The sequence below is a fragment of the Photinus pyralis genome, unplaced genomic scaffold (assembly GCF_008802855.1).
Source record: "Photinus pyralis isolate 1611_PpyrPB1 unplaced genomic scaffold, Ppyr1.3 Ppyr1.4_LG10, whole genome shotgun sequence".
NCBI lineage: Eukaryota > Metazoa > Arthropoda > Insecta > Coleoptera > Lampyridae > Photinus > Photinus pyralis.
This window is the reverse complement of record NW_022170250.1, coordinates 1,364,010-1,383,273: the sequence shown is the minus strand read 5'-3', so window position 1 is coordinate 1,383,273 and position 19,264 is coordinate 1,364,010. Positions and strand designations below refer to the sequence as shown.

General features: G+C 45.0%; 2 protein-coding genes across 2 annotated transcripts; both read right to left on the bottom strand.

The window, feature by feature from the left end:
* Positions 1 to 1,061: 1,061 nt before the first annotated feature.
* LOC116161409 (fatty acid synthase-like) lies at positions 1,062 to 3,195 on the bottom strand. Its single transcript, XM_031474745.1, has 5 exons — positions 3,160 to 3,195; positions 2,256 to 2,394; positions 1,761 to 2,209; positions 1,453 to 1,713; positions 1,062 to 1,406 (listed from the first exon to the last, which is right to left on the bottom strand). Exons 1-5 carry the CDS (start codon positions 3,193 to 3,195, stop codon positions 1,062 to 1,064), a joined length of 1,230 nt encoding a protein of 409 aa, XP_031330605.1.
* Positions 3,196 to 5,047: 1,852 nt separating this feature from the next.
* On the bottom strand, positions 5,048 to 17,298 carry LOC116161945 (fatty acid synthase-like). Its single transcript, XM_031475443.1, has 24 exons — positions 17,199 to 17,298; positions 16,978 to 17,151; positions 16,723 to 16,927; positions 13,714 to 13,917; positions 13,536 to 13,665; positions 12,838 to 13,490; positions 11,776 to 11,964; positions 11,212 to 11,730; positions 10,946 to 11,163; positions 9,836 to 10,026; positions 9,632 to 9,792; positions 9,331 to 9,585; positions 8,303 to 9,284; positions 8,127 to 8,257; positions 7,925 to 8,081; positions 7,712 to 7,877; positions 7,203 to 7,668; positions 7,003 to 7,158; positions 6,707 to 6,958; positions 6,507 to 6,660; positions 6,257 to 6,461; positions 5,756 to 6,210; positions 5,453 to 5,713; positions 5,048 to 5,406 (listed from the first exon to the last, which is right to left on the bottom strand). The coding sequence occupies exons 1-24, from the start codon at positions 17,266 to 17,268 to the stop codon at positions 5,056 to 5,058; spliced, it is 6,705 nt and encodes a 2,234-aa protein (XP_031331303.1). The 5' UTR covers positions 17,269 to 17,298; the 3' UTR covers positions 5,048 to 5,055.
* Positions 17,299 to 19,264: the final 1,966 nt, after the last annotated feature.

Below are 19,264 nucleotides of genomic sequence, written 5' to 3'. Positions count from 1 at the left end.
ATGTGTTGTCAACCCGCACACCTTTTCGAACCGCGTGGGTTCAGGTAACATCGACGTGTTCCTCGACTCGTTTCCCTTGACGCGCAAGATGGAAGCCTGGGAATGCCTGGTGGACGTTGTGGAGCGTGAGCACCGACTGATACGATTCGATTTAACCGTCGATATTTCATTTCTTTACCTACGATCCCTGATTTTAACGCGTATTGCTCGAGCATAATTCCTGTGTACGGTCCCCGCTGACATGAGTTGGTCCATCATACGAGCCAAATATGCCTTACTGCTCGAGCCGGTGTAACATTCTGGTGCTGTAAAAGACTGCATGCGTCTAAAAACCCTTGAGAACTGGTATACAGAAAACCTGAAGTCTCCTAAAGATCGTGAAAACGCAACTTTTTTTCCGGAAATACTGACAATACCCTCCTCTAGAAACAAGCGGAACGATTTTTTTAAAAACGATAGTTGACCTATCTCAAATTAGGTACATAAACACATAAACTGTAATAATTTAGGACGTGGGGCATAAATAGAATTCGGTTTTGAGACTAAAGCAATAAAGGCGAAAAATTTACGCAGTTGTTCTTAATTGATATTTAATGTGTAAAGTAAGCGCTCGGAGGCGGTTTCATTGTAGAGTAAGGGAGTGCAATTCAAGGCTTCCAGTTAGAAAAGGTGCAATATTGTTGACGCCGATTGAGTAGAAATGCGCAGTTTAGTTAAATATATTTCGTGCGAAACTTCGCTACAAGGTAAATTCTTTTCAATTAACATTAATTAATTGAATAAGAGATATATAATTAAAATTAAGCTAATCGGAGTTACGCGACAGGAGGTCAATTATTTGCCATTGAGTTTAAGTTGCCAAAACTGCTAACGTAATTTATATCAAATTTCACTGGAGCGATTTTGCTTGCTTGCTTCTCGAAGAACCCTAATACGGTTAAGGGATAATTTGGAACGCGTGACATCTGGTTATATTGTCTGACAGGCTGCCTTTATAAATAATTGGGGAAGTATCGGTGGGACATTTGGAAAGAGAAATACAACTGAACCACTACTCTTTATTAATTGTTGATTATTTTGTTGATATAGTCAGCAACCACGGGATTCTGCACGATGGTCGTGTGAGTCCCTTCGACCGTATGAACTCGAACAGGTTTCTCGCACAACTTCTGCAGTTGGTAGTCCTTTTCGTAGTTTACGAGGGACGATTCGTTCGGCTTGATGAGTGTCACCTCCGACTTCAGCTTGGGAAACTTCACCTCGTAATTGTATGCAGCTTTCGCTCTCGCGCAGGCGGCGATGGACACCTGCTTTTGGTACTCTTTCGAGTACGGAATGATTTCGGGTGTCATTTCGAGTATGTACTCGACGCGTTCCTCCAAGGTGCGCAACTTGCGGACTGTTTTCTAAGAAAAGTCAATGAAATGGTGCGTGGACCGAGGAAAAGCTTACCCGATGCGCTACTGTTGCCCCCAACGGTACATATGGGGTGATTAGGCTAAATAGTGCGGCGGTCTCCAAGGAGGCCTCCACTTCATCTTCCGGCGGTAACTGCATCTTTATGAGATCCTTTAGCATTTCCGGTGCACCGTCGATTAAAATTATTTTTCCGATCAGTCCACGGATTTCCAAGATGGAAGCGAGCTCCAACGCGACAACACAACCATACGAATATGCTACAAGGTTGAAGTGATTTTCCACGTGGGGTATTAGCTATACAATCCGATTTGTAGGCAGGAATGGTAGAAATACGTAATTACCTCTGGAAGTGATTGAACGAAAGCCTCCAAGTCGCTGGCGTTATTTGCGTACTGGACACACTCCACATGAGCCTTTAATTTGTTAGCCAAGGACCCCATGGATTCGGCCACTCCTTCAATTCCCGGCAGAAAGATCGCCAATGGCGCCTCATCTTCTTTCTTAGCTAAACTTTCCAGTTGTTTTAATGGTATTTTGGATTCCTCCTCCGTGCGGAAGTGGGCGAAGAAGATGTTATCGCGTGGGGGTAGGCTTGGTGCTGCGGGGTCGGATGCTTCTTTGGATAACCGCTCTTTTAGTTTGGCGAAGGTGATGTTTCGGATTTCTTTAATGCTTAGGAGGACTTCACAGTCGCGTTCGAGGGTCTGCTTTACTTCAACCGCGGTCATGGAGTTCATGCCCATTTCGGATAAGTTGGCATGCTCGCTGATCGTCTTCAAATCGGTTATTCCTAAACAAAGCAAGGGAGTTGATGGTGGTACTGGACGTAAACATACCCATGATGCTTTTGATCGCGCTGATGACATTTTCTGCGCCTTCGGTGACGCCCTTTTTCTCCACCACTACCATACTTGCCACGATGGGCTCGTCTTGCATGAGGAAGGTTTCCAAGGTGCTCAGACAGGACGAGACACGCTGTTATCCAACGTTGAGAACCATTTAGTGCCGATAAGAGTATCTAAAGTGTCATCGATTTTTGGTGACGGGTAATCGTCCTTGGTAACGCTATTCAGTTGATAATATACGTAAAATGTTTCTTTCTTACCAACGCCACAGGTGACGCTCATGGACTAGTATACGATTAAGTGATGCCTTGTTGCGCCATATCTTCTATGATCTTCTCAGATTGTTACCGTTTAATCCGGGTTTTGCTTTATCGACTCTAGTGTTAATCTTATGAGTTTACCCATTAGCCTTATTTTTTTTCAGGAAAACGCCTTGATAGCTGTGTATTAGCTTTTATATCATGGTTTTTTTCAAAGCATCTAGATTCGGGGTGGCTACCGGTGGTTTCCACTCGTCGAACTAACGAAAATACCGGTTCACACGTTCCTAATCCTAATCCTTCCTTCAGCGATACTGTTAAATGATTTACATATATAAGTCTAATCAGGGGGTCCACCAACAATGAACAACTTTTTCCCATGAGCGCTCCATCTACATGTAAACTGTCTCTTTGGTGTTTTAAAAAGGCAATACGAAAGGTAGTACGCGGGGAATTATTACTGCTAGTCGACTTTTGCCCCTCTCTAGTTTTCCCTGGTTGTTGCTACTGATCTCTGCAGACTCTCCTAAGATGCCCAGCTTGTCGCATACCCACTATGTACTCCTTCTTGGATAAACGCCGATCAAGATGGTATACTCTTTCTGTTTTTTTTCGAGCCAGTTCAGTGGATTCACCTTCTTGGTGCTGGTTTCGCACACGATGTGTACCATGTGACACCTTCTGTGTTGCTTCCAATTCCAACGCGTGAGCAAGGGCCTTCTCGATACCTTGTTAACCTTAAAGCTTGCTGAGCAATCTTTGAACTTTGGCCGGCGACCAACCTTGGGACTTTGAACGGCGATCAACGCTGTTCGTAGTAGCAAATTGGTCGGGGAGCCGTCAAATACTCAAGTAGCTTTGCTTAGGTGCTTTTGATCCTTAGAGAAGTATCTCTTAAGGAATGCCCTAAGACACTCACTACAGACTCTGTTGCTACTTGATTCTTCAGGAGTTCATCAGGTATGCTTAAGGGACTATTCAAAGATTTTTTAAAGATTACAGAATTAGCAAGCTCTCTTTCTGGATATTCGGACCTCTCTAAAATTTCAGTACTTACGTTTAAAAGCCTGGAATATCTGAAATGTCCTACAGATCAATGAAATCGCAACGTTTTTGTTTTTTCTGAAATATTGACTATACGCCCCTCTAGCAACAAACGGAACGAATTTTGTTTAAAATTGTAGTACAGTTATCTTAAATTTGGTTTATAGTGTAGGGAGACAAGGATAATAACGCTAATAATCATACCACTCACCTTCACCCTGGATTCCACGTTGTGTTTCCAGTATTTAAGTTACAGTTTCAGAGGTCGACGACCCGAGTACCTGAAACCGTGCTAGGTTTCTTCGAACGTAGATAAAGGTTCCGAGTTTTCTAATCACTTATTTAGGTAGAATTTTCTGCACTACACGCACCACCTTTTCAAATAAACCTGATGACCGAACAGACCGCAGCGACATGCAACTCTCTAGCTTTTGGGCCAGATTCGATTGGCTTTATTTATTTTATGTTTCCCGGACGGTGTCAAGTTATCGATTCGCTCACTTCTTTTCCGTTGACTGAGCGCTTAATTTTCGGTCAACTTACGAACGTGCGATAAATGACAGTACTCGAAATTGAAAGTCCACGGAAACGCGAAAGTGGCATTAGGGTGTGGCGATGCAATGCACATGGGCGGATCTGGAAAAGTTGTTCTGTGGTTCATAGAACCAAAGTCGAGGCTTTTTTCTGTCCTCACTGTTAACTGCAAGTTAATCCTTACAACTGCTCTAATGCAGTTCAAAATTATTTAAAAGGGCACTATGAATTGTGAAGTAATAAAATTAAAATACAAGAGAAGCAATAAAAAGGAAATAACTAATCCTAACAGTTAAATTTAATATAAATTACGTTAAATGACTCATAATTTCGAACGGATTAAGTTTAATTAATCCCAATGGTCTCTCAACTGCAAATAATACATTTCTAGATCAATTAATTAATCTTAATTGAAAAGAATTTACCTTGTAGCGAAGTATTCCGAGAATGAGTTCGCACTGACTATAATTAAAAAATGATCCTAAACTGCACATTTATACTCATTCGGTGTCAACAATATTGCACCTTTTCTAACTGAAATCCAACCAAATTGCACTCCTTTTTTACTAAGTAAGTTACATTCCTACTCTATAATTAAAGGTTATTAACTGACAATCCGAGCGCTTTCCTTACAAGTTAAATATCAATTCCATAAGAACATAAACAATTGTAGCATCATAAGCGAATTCTGTTTATATCTCACGTTATAAATTAATAAAGCTTAAGAGTTTAAAATCGTAAGCCTCTGTTATTTCCATTTTAAACGTACAGTTAGGGTTAAAGATTCTTACCGTTTAATTACTAATAACAAATATCTATAAAGTGGATCACTTAGTACCTAAAAGTGAACTGACGTTTTGCATCGGTTTATAGCTCTGAATATGTTTGAGAAGGTGTTACAAATAATTGAGGAACTTGGCGGTCCCTGAGGGAAGACAAAGACAATTGAACTATTACTCTTTATTGATGATTATTTTATTGATATAGTCGGCAAGCTCGGGATTCTGCACGATGGTTGTGTGGGTCCCTTCAATGGTATGAACTCGAACGGGTTTCTCGCACAACTTCTGCAGTCTGTAGTCCTCGTCGTAGTTTACGAGGGCCGATTCACTCGGTTTGATTAGCGTCACCTCCGACTTAAGCTTCGGAAACTTCGCCTCGTAATTATATACAGCTTTCGTTTTCCCGCAGACGGCGATGGCCACCTGCTTTTGGTACTCTTTCGAGTACGGGATGATTTCGGGTGTCATTTCGAGTATGTACTCGACGCGTTCCTCCAACGTGCGTAGCTGGCGGACCGTTTCCTAAGAAAAAGCGATGAAAAGGTGCGTGAGCTGAGGCAAAGCTTACCCGGTGCGCTACTGTTGCATCCATGGCCGCGTATGAGGTGATCAGGTTAAACAGTATGGCGGTTTCCAAGGAGGCTTCGGGTTCGTGTTCCGTTGGAAACTGCAGCTTTATGAGTTTTTTTAACATTTCCGGCGCGCCGTCGATTAAAATCACTTTTCCGATCAGGCCACGAACTTCTAAGATGGAAGCGACCTCTAACGCGACAGCACATCCATACGAATACGCTACGAGGTTGAAATGATTTTCGACGTGGGGTATTAGCTAAAATCGGGTTTGTAGGGAGAAATTGTGGAAATAACTAACCTTTGGTAGTGATTTGGCGAAGGCTTCCAAGCGAAAGTCGCTTGCGTCGTTTGCGTACTGGACACATTCCACATGGGCCTTCAGATTGTTAGCCAAAGACGCCATGGTTTCGGCCACTCCTTCAATTCCCGGCAGAAAGATTGCCAATGGCGCCTCATCGTATCTTTTAACTAAACTTTCCAGTCGCTTTAATGGTATTTTGGATTCCTCTTCCGTGCGGAAGTGGGTGTAGAAGAGGTTAGCGCGTGCAGCGGGGGTTGGAGCCACGGGATCTGATGCTTCTTTGGATAAGCGCTCCTTTAATTTGGCGAAGGTGAGGGTTCGGATTTCTTTAGGACTTAGATAGACTTCACAGTCGCGTTCGAGGGTCTGCTTTATTTCAACCGTGGTCATGGAGTCCATGCCCATTTCGGATAAGGTGGCGTGCTCGCTGATCGTCTTCATATCGGTTATTCCTAAACAAAGCAGGGGAGTTAAAGGTGCTAGCTAAAGTAAAGGTACCCATTATGGTTTTTATCGCGCTGATGACACTTTCGGCGCCTTCGGCGACGCTCTTTTTTTCCGCCACCACCATACTTGCTACGATGGGCTCGTTTTGCAAGAGGAAGGTTTCCAGGGTGCTCAGACAGGATGCGACACGCTGTTGCAATGTGCCACTGATAACAATTTCTTTGTTCTGTTCTTGCATTTCCGCAACCAGGCCGACCTAAAATAGTACGTGAAGAATTCTGGACGGTGACGAAAGGCGCACCTCTCCGATCGCCCCCCACTGTATTGCCAAACCTGGGTAGCCCTCCCGTTTCCTCTTCTCGCAGATTCTTTCCATAATCGAGTTGGCCATGCCGTAAGTGGTCTGGCCTGTATTGCCTCTTCCGCACGAGACCGACGAGAATACGACGAAGTGCCTAAGGGGTGGGTAGTAGAGTATGAAGTATCGTTGGGGTAGCTTACTCTAGGCGCGGGCAGAGCTTTCGGCTTAGGGAGTCTAAGTGCTGTGTCGCACGGGCCTTCGGTGAGAGCGTATTCACGAAGTTCTCCTCCGTCTGGTTCTCGAAGAGGTCATCCCTAAGAACCACTGCCAAGTTGAAGATCGCCGCTACGGGCGCAAGCTTCTCCGAGCTCTCTAACAGTCGCGCGCAACCTTCTTCGATGGTGACGTCCTCTGTGGACACCCTTATGGTAGCCTCGTACATTTTCCAAGTTCTAAGGGAAGATGTTTGTGAAGGGTTAATCGCAATTGGTCTCACCTCAGCCTGGACGCAGCGTATCCATTTCGGACACCATTTCGAGAGACCAAAATCAACTTGCGCGCACCTCTTAGTATCAACCAATCAACCAGTTCCAGTCCAAATCCTCCCAAGCCTCCTAAAATGATGTACGTCATGCAAGGGTCGCAGGAGAATCTGGAATGGTCGGTCATTAGCGATCCTTTGAATAGAAACTGTACCTTGGGAGAGCCTTGAAGAGTTCGGGCGATTGCTGGTTTTCATCGCGAACCTTGACGACGACTTTTCCGACGTGTTTACCAGCCGACATGTAACGGTAGGCTTCTTCCACTTGGTTCATGTTGAAGTTGGTAAAGTTCAAGGGCTTAATCGGCCCTTGTTTCATGAACTTGCTCAGGATTTCTTGTACTTTGTGCTTTTGATTGTGGGGGCCTTTGAAGTACATATCCAACATGCAGCCGGCATACCTACGCCCTTCGCTAAGTGTAGAAAGTGCAAGTTTGTTGCTGTTGACCAAGTCGTATTTGCCTATCTCGACGAAGTATCCTTTCGGCGCAAGGCACTGAAGTGACGCTTTTAGTTTTTCCTCGGCCAGGGAGTTTAGAACCAAGTCGACCCCCCTTCCTTTCGTGTACTTTAAAACCATCTGCACGAAGGAGGTGTCGCGAGAGTTGCCGATGTGGCTAGCTACGGAACGAATGAGTTCTTTTATTGCAGCTTACGTGCTCACCTGGTATTTCAGGGAATGTTTCCATGATGAACTTCCTCTTCTCCTCGGTACCTACAGTCGTAAATATTTGGCACTTGTAGAACAAGGCTATGTAGATGGCGGCCTGCCCTACGCCTCCAGCACCGGAGTGTATCAGGAGGCTTTGTCCCGGTTTGAGGTGGGCGCTCTTAAATACGTGCTAGTAAACGATGGAAGAGCTACGCCGTTACTTACCACGAAGAAACTGCACAAGACCGTCGAGTAGGTAATCGGAACACTGACGGCCTGGGACATATTCCACTCACGCGGTATCCTCCAGATCAGATCACAGTCGGGGACAACGGAACTGGCCATAGCCCCACACTGTACAATTCCCATTATCCTCTCGCCCCTACAATTGCACACTACACCAGGTTTACTCACCAAGTGAATTTACCTTGCATCAATCCCAGCGTACTCAATACCTTGCGCTGTGGCTAAAGTAATCCGATCCTTTATGAACGCCTCCAAAGGAACACGACCGGAAGCCAACATAATATTCAGGAAGTTGATGGAACTGGCGTATACCTAGACAAGCCCTTAAGCAGCACATGGTGAAACCTTCGTACAAACCTTGACCGATCGTTCGAGTTCCTTAGTGTTCTCCTGCGTGACTAGCCCTTCGACCCAATTAAGCGTCGACACGACCCCCACGACGTTCTGGTTGCAGAAGACGTGCTGGCTTTCAACCTCTTTCAAGCGCTCCAGAGGCAGATGGCGATAGGTACCCCAAGCGCCGTGCTTCAACACGTTAATCGCCAAGTCTTTGCTTAGCTGTTCGCTGAAGAGTGGATCGGAGAGGTTAAATTTAACGTCCTCGTCCTGAACGAACACGCATTTCAAGTTCATCCCCCCAGGTTCTCGTCTTAGACAATTGAAGAATCCGAGCACGCCGCTTAAAGGCTCATTTTCAACCACCACCAACGTTTTGGTTTCATTTCGGATGGCACTCTGAAGTTTGGGCAACCAATCGTAAGTTGTTCCATCAAACTTGGCCATGATCACGTGCTCTTTGGCATAACCCACACCCTTCCTCAGCATGATCAGCGTTTCCGTTTCCGTTTTTACTTGCGCCAGAAGCACGAGGCCAGGGAAATTTGGAGCTAACTCGCCTCTCTCCCTTGAGATAATGATGCCGTTCTCCTTGAGGACACTTTGTGCCTCCCGAAGGAGTGCAAGTTTACCGGATCCCCCCTCCACTATTACTATCGCGCATTGTTTCTCGGAGGACAACGCCTTGTTGTGGACCTTCGAGTTTGGGACAGTCAGGTTCTGGTCACCCAAAATTGTAACTTCAGTCTTAACCAACGGCTGGTCGTTCAACGCCTCTTGCAGAATTGGAGATATCGCGTCAGTTTGCGCGACCTCTACGATCTTAACCTTCAAGGAGAGCGTGTTCTCAAGGAAGATCTGCACCAGGACGCGCACTGCAGAATGCATGGGCAGCTCAGTGTTCAACGGTACGAACTTGTGCGTCTCCAGGACCGGCTCGGCGGTCACCTTACGGCGCATGATTGGCGTGGCGTAAAGCTTCCGCAGCTCGATACCTCCACAGCTACTCCACTAATTATAATCACCGCGGAAGACTTTGCCTAACTCACCTGATGGCATCCGCGTCGCGGTGGTTGTACACAGGCAGTAGGGATGGGTTGCCCAACTCCTTAACATACTCGAAGTGCTTGATGGCGTCAATCTTCAACTGGCCGATGAACGTGGGGACGAACAGACTTCGCGTATCTTCCCCGAGAAGCTTCGTCTGCAACATATTATCGATGAATGCGATCCAGTTACGGTCCCATTCAATCCAGCTGATCAATCCGGAAATATGGCTTTTCTCTTGTGCGCGGAACGCTCCTCTAAAAGAGATACAATACAAACCATCACCTTCGCCAAGTCACTTACGAGTAGTTGTAACCTCTCAGACGTAGTTCTTTGTAGATATCTTTTGACGCAAACGAGATTCCTTCGTCGTCTTCAGGTGACAAGGCAAGGTCAATGAATTCGTCCGTGTCCGAGAGGGCGCGTATGCTTCCGGAAACGATCACTTCGTCGACGTCTCCGATCTAAAGTGTACAAAGTAGGAGGGTAGGTCAGGACTCTATTTACCTCAAATTTGTTGGTTTCTCGCCCGATGGTGACCTTGAATTTCATCTCCGATAATTTGGAAATGTGGACAGCTTTATGGAATCGGACGTTTTCAAAGTTCACTCGAGATCCGACTATTGGAATGTCCAAAACTTTACAATACGTCTCCCAGATCATGAATAGGTAACCAGTTGCGGGCATTATTGTCATACCTAAACACGTCTAACTTCAGACTTCAGGCCACGTAAAAAGGATGCGTCTTTAACGATTAATTACACAATATTATTGTTTACGTTTTATTACTTTTGATCGGATTTATGGCACAGTGGTAGAGCATTGGGTTATAAATCCGGAGGTCGGGTGTTCGAACCTGGGTTGAGGTGAATTTTTCATCTGTCGCGGAGATGGAAATTACCTTAGACCAGTTCCGAGCATTCTACCGGCTACTCCGAATTATGTTTTCCTGCAGTTTTTCTAATTCGTAAGGTAAATACCGGAGTAGTATAGACCAACTTAAGACCTTCTGCAGAGGCACCTCTAAATAGCATTATACGGGTCACTCTGTAATTGGGCGTATGCCTGTTGAGGGCCCAAAACAAGAGAGGGATAATAATTACTTGTCGAAAAGCCTTTTTGAAGCGATTGATAAATGGCTCCATCTATTGATGAAACTTCACGCAATTTTTCTGCGCATATTACAGCGCATTTTGTTTTCATTTTTTACTTTTTTTCCTTCGTAAACCGTACTGAAGTACACGTCGATTCAAAGAAAAGCTAAAGCATGGAATTATAATTGCCATCTTCTCTATTGTTCTCTGGCAATTGGATTCATAATTTGGGAATTCCGAAGCCCTGCGGCTTGGGAGGTTTTTCTTTTTGATTGTTTTCAGGTTTGGGTGCGAGAACTGAGCTCACTTGTTTTACTTGTACTTGGTCCTATACGTGCGAATTTTTGCCCAGAGTTGTTTTAAGATTCAGTAATTAGTTTAATCCATCATTATTGACTTGGGATTTATTCTTTTAGGGGGAAGTTATTTGGAACCAGTATTTCTGTACTGTTATTTACTCCTTCCAAAAGCAGTATCCCATGGAAGAAGCAGCCCGGGGAGGAAAAAAAGCTACTTGACTTACCATCAATGACGTGCCCTGGTAAGATGGACCAATCAATCTCCTTACTAACCAAAAGAATGACTTGACTGCCCTCGTGTTTCCTGCGAAGCTTTGTGAACCAATCCATCTCGTAGTTCCACTTAATTAGCGGCGAGATCATGGGCGTACCGTGACTCACCGGCCACTTGACCGGCGGGTACAGAGCTTCCACGTTGAGATTGTGGCCCAGCATGTAAAGACTGCAAGAGATCGCTGCAGGAGAAGATCGCACCGTTGTCGCTACTCACCTTCCCACCACATTCAGAAATGAGGTCACTGCATTTCTACCCGAAATGTTCAAGGTGCCGTATCCATTTAACCGCATCTGATCGGAACCGAGCACGACAGCGGCCAGCTGGGGATAGCGTCTCCGTTGCAACACGCGCGCCTCCAGAGGTTTCGGATTTAGGAGACTGTGAAGTATCCCTTCGGGATTGGGTATCAATTTTTGTAGCCGGCTCAATAGTGCCGAGCTTTTGGTACTTAAGGCGTAATCGAGACGCAGATCATCGCCCACCAGTCGAGAAATTTCGTACCCGATCGCGATTGCCTGTTCGAGATTGATCCGCCCGTTTGCGTAACCGGCGGATAACTCCCCGATGGACATCCCCGCCGTGTAGTCTAACGAGCAATTCAACTCCTTGAGCAGCTCGATGAAGGCGAGCTGAATGGATAAATTTGCGAGTACTAATTCTCGCCCGCTTTTACATTCGCCATTTCTGATTATCTTGGTCAGATGAACTTCGGGCGGTAGGAGTGAGGCGATTCTGTAAGAGGAAGGTGAGGCTTCTGCCCCATTGTTGTTGACTCACCTCTCTACGGCGGCGGAAAATGGTGAAAATTTGAAGAGTCCACTGCCGATGTCGAGGAGCTCCATGGTTGGTCCTGGAAGAAGCAGATATACGCGACTCTTACTGTCGAACCTTGTCGAGCTCCTCTTCAGCTCGCCGGCCTTGGAGTGGATGATGTACCCACGGTAAGGGTGCTCAAAGGTAGTACCCCTGCAACGACATTTGCAAATAGGCGTGGGAGAATGAAAAATGTCATTAACAACATGATATGATAACAACCCCAACGATTCGTTATTTTCAGAATTTTACACGGATTCGACAATTTCGATGCGATTTTGAAACAGTAGTCGTTTTCCATTGTACAGTCAAAACAGTCCGTCCGGAATCCGACGGTGGACGACATTTTCAGGAATTTGTAACTATACCAGCTATCATTTTTAATCTTAATCAATCTGAATTTATTTTTATTTGGATCCGTTTCAAATTACTAGAGAAATAAAAATTCTCTTTTGTTGGAGTGTTTTTACCGAACGGTACCAATACTTTCCATAAATGTATAAATGAAGCAGCGTCCGTATATGAAGCGGAGTAGGAGAGGCTTAGAAGACATAATGCCCCGCACACAGACGGTCGATAATTAGAAACTAAAAGTAATTTGAAATTTTTTTGGTTTTTAATTATCGACCGCTTGCGTGTGGGGCATAATGTCCAAACAAGCTTTGTAAACTTCTGCTTCGTTCAGGGATTTTGCTTTAATTGCGTCATGTGTGTTGGAATACATTTTTCCCATTATCAATCAATTAATAGTTTATTTATTCGAATCCTTTGTGTGACCCAGATTGAGTTTCCCTGTCATTATTTTCGCTCGAGTTGAGAAGATTTATGTATAGGACTTTTATTTTCTAGCAGATGCCAGATGTGTACAAGGGTAAAATTCTAAGATTCAATTTTGATTTGAATTGAGCTAGCTGGACAGGTGTGTTAAGGGTGGTGTAGTGACCGCACGCCATTTCCAACAACAGAATATATTGCTTTAAATCTTTCACCAAGAGAATTGAAGGGGGAATTGAGAATAGTACGTACTTGAATGCCTCTTGAAGTATCCTGCAATACTCAGCGTCCAGTTTACGTCCACCGATGTCATCAAAGATGGTTTTCAACCCCTCCGGCACGCGACTACTTGCGCATACGAGTCGCGGTAAGTCATCTTCGGGCGATCCTTCATTAACCTTTCGTTTCTCGAACCTCTTAAGGACAACGTGTGCATTCGATCCACCAAAGCCGAAGCAGTTAATCGCAACCACCCCCGATCCGTTCTCCGGCCACGGCATTTTGTCCAAAGGGACCACCACTCTGCCCTCGACCAAAGCCTTTATGGTTAACCGCGGATTCTCGTAGTGGATATTTGGCAAAAGGCAGTCGTTCTCCATTCCGAGCAAAACCTTGACCAGCGAGCACATTCCACTCCCGCCCTCCGCATGACCAAGGTAGGACTTGATGGAGCCGGCGATCAGTGGTCTGTCGCGGTTAGTGCAGAAGACTTGCTCCATCGCGGCCATTTCTTCGGGATCGCCGACCCTGGTCCCCGTGGCGTGCGCTTCGAGGAAGTCGATTACGGTGGGATCCAGTTGGCATTCCTCGTACGTGTCGTCTAGGAGGACCTTTTGCATTTCGCTCGACGGGAACGTTATCCCTTGCTCTTTGTAGCCGTCGCTGTTTGTTTTTGTGTGCAGCAACTGCAAGACAGAACTAGACCCAAGGCGACTAAGGGTGGTTGTTACCTGTGCATAAATTCGCCGAGCATCCTTAGCTCTCTGCAGAAAGACAACGGAAACGGTCTCGGAGCGTGTGTAACCATTCGCGTCTTCGTCAAACGGCCTGCACATCCCTTCCGGGCTCAGAACACCTAACCTAAACCAAAGCTGTTACAAGATCCTTTCACACTCTCGATCAACGTACCGAGCAAACTGCAACGATGTTACGGGATTTAGGCACAAGCTGACTCCGCCAACCAATGCGCTGTCGCATCTACCAGTCCGGATCGCCCGGTACGCGTCCTCCAAGGCGTAAAGTGAGCTGCTGCACGCCGAGTCAACAGTATGCGAAGGCCCTCGCAGATTGAGGTAGTGACTGATTCGTTGCGCAGTCATAGATCGAGAACCCCTAATGAAGGGGGATGCATCAGTTCATTTACTTCAAATCAAGTAGATAGAGTTTCAATTGAGAAATCGTAAAATTTTACTTATCAGTATTCGAATTTAATTGTTAACGCATCCAAATAGTGAGATACCTATACGTTTCTTGTTATCGCTGGCTATCGCCAGACACACTTTCGTTCACGTTCGCTATAAAGCGGTACGTGTGCACATTTTCCTATATTGAGCAAAATACAGATTCTAAAAAAATACTTTTTTAATTCTAAAGCGACCACTCGTTACACATTTGCTTTCTTCAAGAGCTTAACCGTTTGTATAAGTCTTTGAGGGTGTATAAGTTGTAAGGGTATTTAAGAATTTTATCAGTCTCTTAGAGTAACCACTGGTTAGTTTCTAATATTCTATGGATTACGTTTTAAAAATTTGGCTTTGAATTTGTATTTTGTCCAACATTTAACCAAATTTACACATATACCGCTTTCTAGCGAACATGGTTAAAAGTATGTCTGGAATAAGAGCGATAACAGCGTGGCCATTTTCGAAATAAAACGCTACCGGACTGTATGAGGCTTTAGGCAGACGAGGCGAGACTTTCAAAGAGTTAGCCCGCACGATTTATGTGTGAAAATTTTTATTTGGCCTAACTGCGAATTTATCGCGGTGAGATCTTTTTTTAAGTGTTTTCAAGCTTCGATTGTGTCGTTGGGAAATATTTAAACGAATTTGAACGTGTGGCAGAGTTCGAGATACTAACGAGCTTAATTTTACGCAAAAGAGAGAAAGTTAAAATGGACTGGCAGCTTGATTCGTTGCAAGATCGTTTATTTATGAGTGATAAAAGTTACTCGAAGGAACATTTTAGAATTGAGAAACCGGTTTTTTGAATAAAAAAAACGAGATTAAATATACTGACATTAAAAGTCATTTCATGAACCAATCCCTAACAGTAACGGTGGATAACGCGATAAAAGGAAATTCGATCGGTTTTGTATTTTTTCCATGAATCAAACCAATATTTCCCACCCAAGAAAGTGTAAAGAAAAATGGAAATTGATCGCCTTTGATTTTATTGCTATATTTCAATGAGCTAAGCTCACAGGTTTTGGAAGGAGCTAAGGGACAAACTTCAGCAAGGCAAAAGGTATAAAGCAATTTTATTACTGAGCCAGCCATTGGTTAAATAAAAAACAGCCCTTGTAAATGTAACTAAGTCACTAGAAGACCAATAAAAGCTCCCATATCTTTGAGGGATTTTTGTGATACATTTTAGGGACGATTAAATGCCCTTTAGAGCTAACACCGGTGAAGTGCGGCGCGTCCCCGGGTGGCGAATAGGGGGACGCCCACACAGACAGCCGATTGATTGTAAAGTGAGTTTTGGTGTGAGTCAATTCCAGACTCGTAGCGAAGAAGATCGTCGCCGAACCCTGGGCAAGTCTCTGTGGTGGGGCTAAGGGTGGTCATTGTTCTGGGGTCGCACCCGGAGGTGGACATCCTGGGATATGGCAGGGTTCCGCTAGAATCTACAGGGTGCCATTGTGACCGAATGCGAAGACCAGTGGAACTTGGACTGATTGGAGAGGACCGTTCCTTTTATTAGGCACTGGGATGGAGTGACCAAGGTGATGGCTGTATTATACTCCCTTTCGGATGACTCGGCCAACATCTTGCAGCGCCTCCAGAGGTAAAATCCTGGCTGTCAGGCACTCCAGTGATAGAACTTTCAAGCGCACTCGGGGGTCTCGCACGTCACATTTATGACGAAAGCGAGTGCTCCGGTGCAGGGCAACCTGGAGGAGTCAGCTGGGCCAGGTACAGAGACTCGCCTGTCTGGAAGTCACCGGAGTCATGAAAACCACGCCAACTTCTGGTAGTAGAGCATTTACACTTAGTCGTGTATGGAGAGGACTGGAAACGGCTAAACGATTGAGATGAGTGGAAGGATCGAGACATCCTTGGGCATGGGCGGATCTAGGAGGAAACCCTCACATTCGAGCTGAAGTCAGCTTCTCCTTCGGTCAGATTAGCACCGTGTTTCAGAAAAATGGAAGGAAGAGGAAACACAGATGAGCTTCAGAAAAAGGAGGGGAACGATCGACTGCATAATATGTGGATCACGCAGATTGAGGGAAAAGGATTTGGAAAAAAGGGGCGGAAAGGAGTTCGCGGGTTTCATGGACATGAAGGCAGCGTTTTACAGAGGGGAAAGGGAAAAATATGAAAGATGATGGAAGATGGGAAAATAGTTGCAGACAAAATCAAGGAACTAGATGGAGAAACCAGATTGGGAATAAGAATAGAAGGGAAGGAGTCCGAAGTGTTTTGGACATGTAAAGGTTTAAGATAGGGCCATGGTGGAGGGATCGTGGTGGGAAGTAGAGAGATACAGTCCGTGGCACACGCGAATGACGCAGTGACCATGGCAACAGAGGTAGAACAGATGAAGGAAATGAATGGAAAGAATGGAAAGGTATTGAGAAAGGAAAGGAATGGAGTTAAATATAACAAAGTCGAAGATGATGAGATTTTGGTAGGAGGGTGGAGGAGAGAAAAGGGAGAAATGAAAGGGGGGGGGGCGTATAGAAATATTTGGGGTATCAACCAAGAAACCATATATCAAATACGTAGATAAGTGACCGTAGAGCCAGAGTGTGCCTATTCGATGAAATGGTGAGAAGGGTGCTCCTGTACGGAACTGATTAAAACGTAGCCCCTGCTGATGGGGACGATTTATCTCGAGGACCCCAAATGAAACTTATACAAGGCGTTTTCATTAGAATGTACAAGCACATTAATGGAAATGATCACATACCCTGTCAGGCCAAAGTTTGGACTGACGTTCGTCTTCATAATCACCACCTCCTCGGTTTCCGAAAAGCAGCACCCCATGAAGACACCACATCTTGCACCGTTCATCTCGTTCAAGTTGTAACCGGCATCGACGATCGCCTCGTACGCCTTCTCCAAGGAAATCCTGACCATGGGATCCATCTGGTTGGCTTCGAATTGATGCAAACCTGCAACCCTCGCGATGAGACTTACACCCAGTCACGAGTCGATTCCATACCAAATTGACCAGCGTCCAGCTTCTCCAGATGATTAATTTGACCAATACGATGGGGTATCTCAGGGTTGGTCGGTAACCAGCGCCGATTATCATTGGTGACCATATCAACTTTGTTGAAGATGTTGCTCCTGTACTGGTACACGTCGTCCGAGTTGGGAAAACGTCCAGACATCCCTTTTCGTTAAACACCATCAGCCCGATCACCATCTCGCCTCACTTACCTGTAATGACGACCTCCTCGCCTTCCAAGGGATGGGCGAGCGCGACTCCTCCGTTTTTTTCCACAACCATTTTCAGCACAATTGATAAGGGACAACTAAATCGAACGATCCGGAACCCGCCTTTTAAATACAAAGCAAGAACATTATGCAATTCTCTCTCCCCCTCGCGAAGACAAAGCTCTTCCTGAAACTTTGAGTTTGATGTCCAATGATGGAGTAGGGGTTAAGCTATGCGATAGCAGGTCAAATCTAATTTGGATGTTTGCAACAAACAATGCTTGAATTTCTAATCAGGTCATAATTATTCATTGTTCAATATTTCAATTGAAGTCGTTTACCGATTATGCAAATTCGACCTTATCGTCACAATAATTCATTAAACTGGACTACGAAGGAATACAGAAAATACCAAAAATCGACTACCCCAAAACACTGGATTCCTTCACTTTCACACAAAATGCTCTTAGTTCCATTTTAAAGTTACCTCTCTTCGTCGATTAAACTTACGACCCTGATTTGACCCCTAAAAAAACGGTCAAGCCTTATTTGCCCTAGGGGTTATCGCTCTAAAGTATCTTGAACCTGTCTGACGTTTGTCTATGAGTGTCCTCAGGGCTTTAAATTAATTGAAATTAAACTTTATTTTTGGAGTTATCTTTTTAATACTCGTAATTTAACTGGATCTGGATTGTCTTGCGGAAGTTCTTGATCTTTGGATTTTTTGCTTGCAGTGTGCGAATCATGCATTTGTCTTTATGGAATTTTATAGCAATTTTTACAAAACCTCACTTATTTCCAGGAAGCACTAGAATCCCACAGGAATTCATTCAGTTTGGAATCGTTGAGTAGTTTTTGGTAATTTCCCAAAATTGCTATTCTCGTGTTCTTAGAAATTATCGCTATTTTATACATTTTTGAAAAAAATGTTTGATCTTTGAGGCATAAGAATATTCTGGGATGTCATCTAAGAAGCCCACGAGGATATGATGATAAGCGGTCTAATTACATAAGACGTTCTTAGGATCTCGCCCGGGTACCTCCAACGCCTGAACGTGGGTGCTTGTGCTGGTGAAGGACTTCGCCAGGTGATTTTCTAGCATATCCGCCTGGTTAGCCTACCCAGAGGGGCGAGTGGTGACTTGAGTAATATGTAAATTCCTATACGTAAAAAGTTTCATTTCACAGAGAGTTGCAGATGCATTAAATATTCGCCTGTGAACAGTGACATTTTTTTTTGATTCAGAGATCCAATCGACAAAATACGAGACGTTTTGGAACAGCCCCTCGAATTTGAATCTATTTCACAAATTTTAAATCGCGTAAACCTCCAGAAAGTCCCAAAAAACAAGGCAATGTAAGAAACCCGTTAGCGATGTTGATAGTTTCACACAAGTAGCGATTAGGAACTCCATCTTATTGGTATCTCGGAAGGCATATCTACGACGCACCGTTCTCGAGATATTACGGTTTGAAGTTTCGACCACAAATTCTGACAGCGCCAATCGATTGCGCTGGCCGAGACCTTTCCAACGAGGGGTCGGAAGTATCTATGATCGTTACTTTGAGTAGCTTTTCGGCAGGTTGCTTGCCGCTAGTGCGCGGTGCTCCAGCCTTTGGTTGGGGCTGTGGTTTGCCCATCTTCGGCCGTATCCGCCTACCTTCCAAGAACACTGGGACGCTGGTGCACTCATCTCCTGAGGCGAACGTCGGTAACTTTGGCAGACGATTCCAGGTATTCTGGTGAAAGGTCGATCCTAGGTCTTGGACTCGTCGTCGCCAAGATAGGGGGAATCCACATTCGAGCGCTGAATGTTTTACTGAAAGGGGGTGGGGCGGGGGGGAGTACATGGGCACCACTCGTCCCCCTACGGTAGGGACATTAGCCCTCGTAAAGTGGGGCGTGCTTTGCCGTAGCCCTGACCGTATCCGATAGACCTAAGGAACATCATAGCCGAGTTTTGGCGTAGGACGGGCACGGAAAAGTAACCATTGGGGCTCTACTGGCGACTAATCCAGATCCTTCCGTCAGATGAGATTAGAGACCGATTACGAAACTATGTCCATTA

What these genes read in the sequence shown, in the direction of transcription:
- LOC116161409 (XM_031474745.1), bottom strand. Translation starts at nt 3,195, where the DNA reads ATGGTACACATCGTGTGCGAAACCAGCACCAAGAAG. An exon ending in GCGAAACCAGCACCAAGAAG is followed by an intron (nt 2,395 to 3,159) that starts GTGAATCCACTG and finishes GTTGGATAACAG; the next exon opens with CGTGTCTCGTCCTGTCTGAG. An exon ending in CGCGATCAAAAGCATCATGG is followed by an intron (nt 2,210 to 2,255) that starts GTATGTTTACGT and finishes TGCTTTGTTTAG; the next exon opens with GAATAACCGATTTGAAGACG.
- LOC116161945 (XM_031475443.1), bottom strand. Translation starts at nt 17,268, where the DNA reads ATGGTTGTGGAAAAAAACGGAGGAGTCGCGCTCGCCCATCCCTTGGAA. An exon ending in GCTGGACGCTGGTCAATTTG is followed by an intron (nt 16,928 to 16,977) that starts GTATGGAATCGA and finishes CGAGGGTTGCAG; the next exon opens with GTTTGCATCAATTCGAAGCC. An exon ending in ACATCGTTGCAGTTTGCTCG is followed by an intron (nt 13,666 to 13,713) that starts GTACGTTGATCG and finishes GCTTTGGTTTAG; the next exon opens with GTTAGGTGTTCTGAGCCCGG.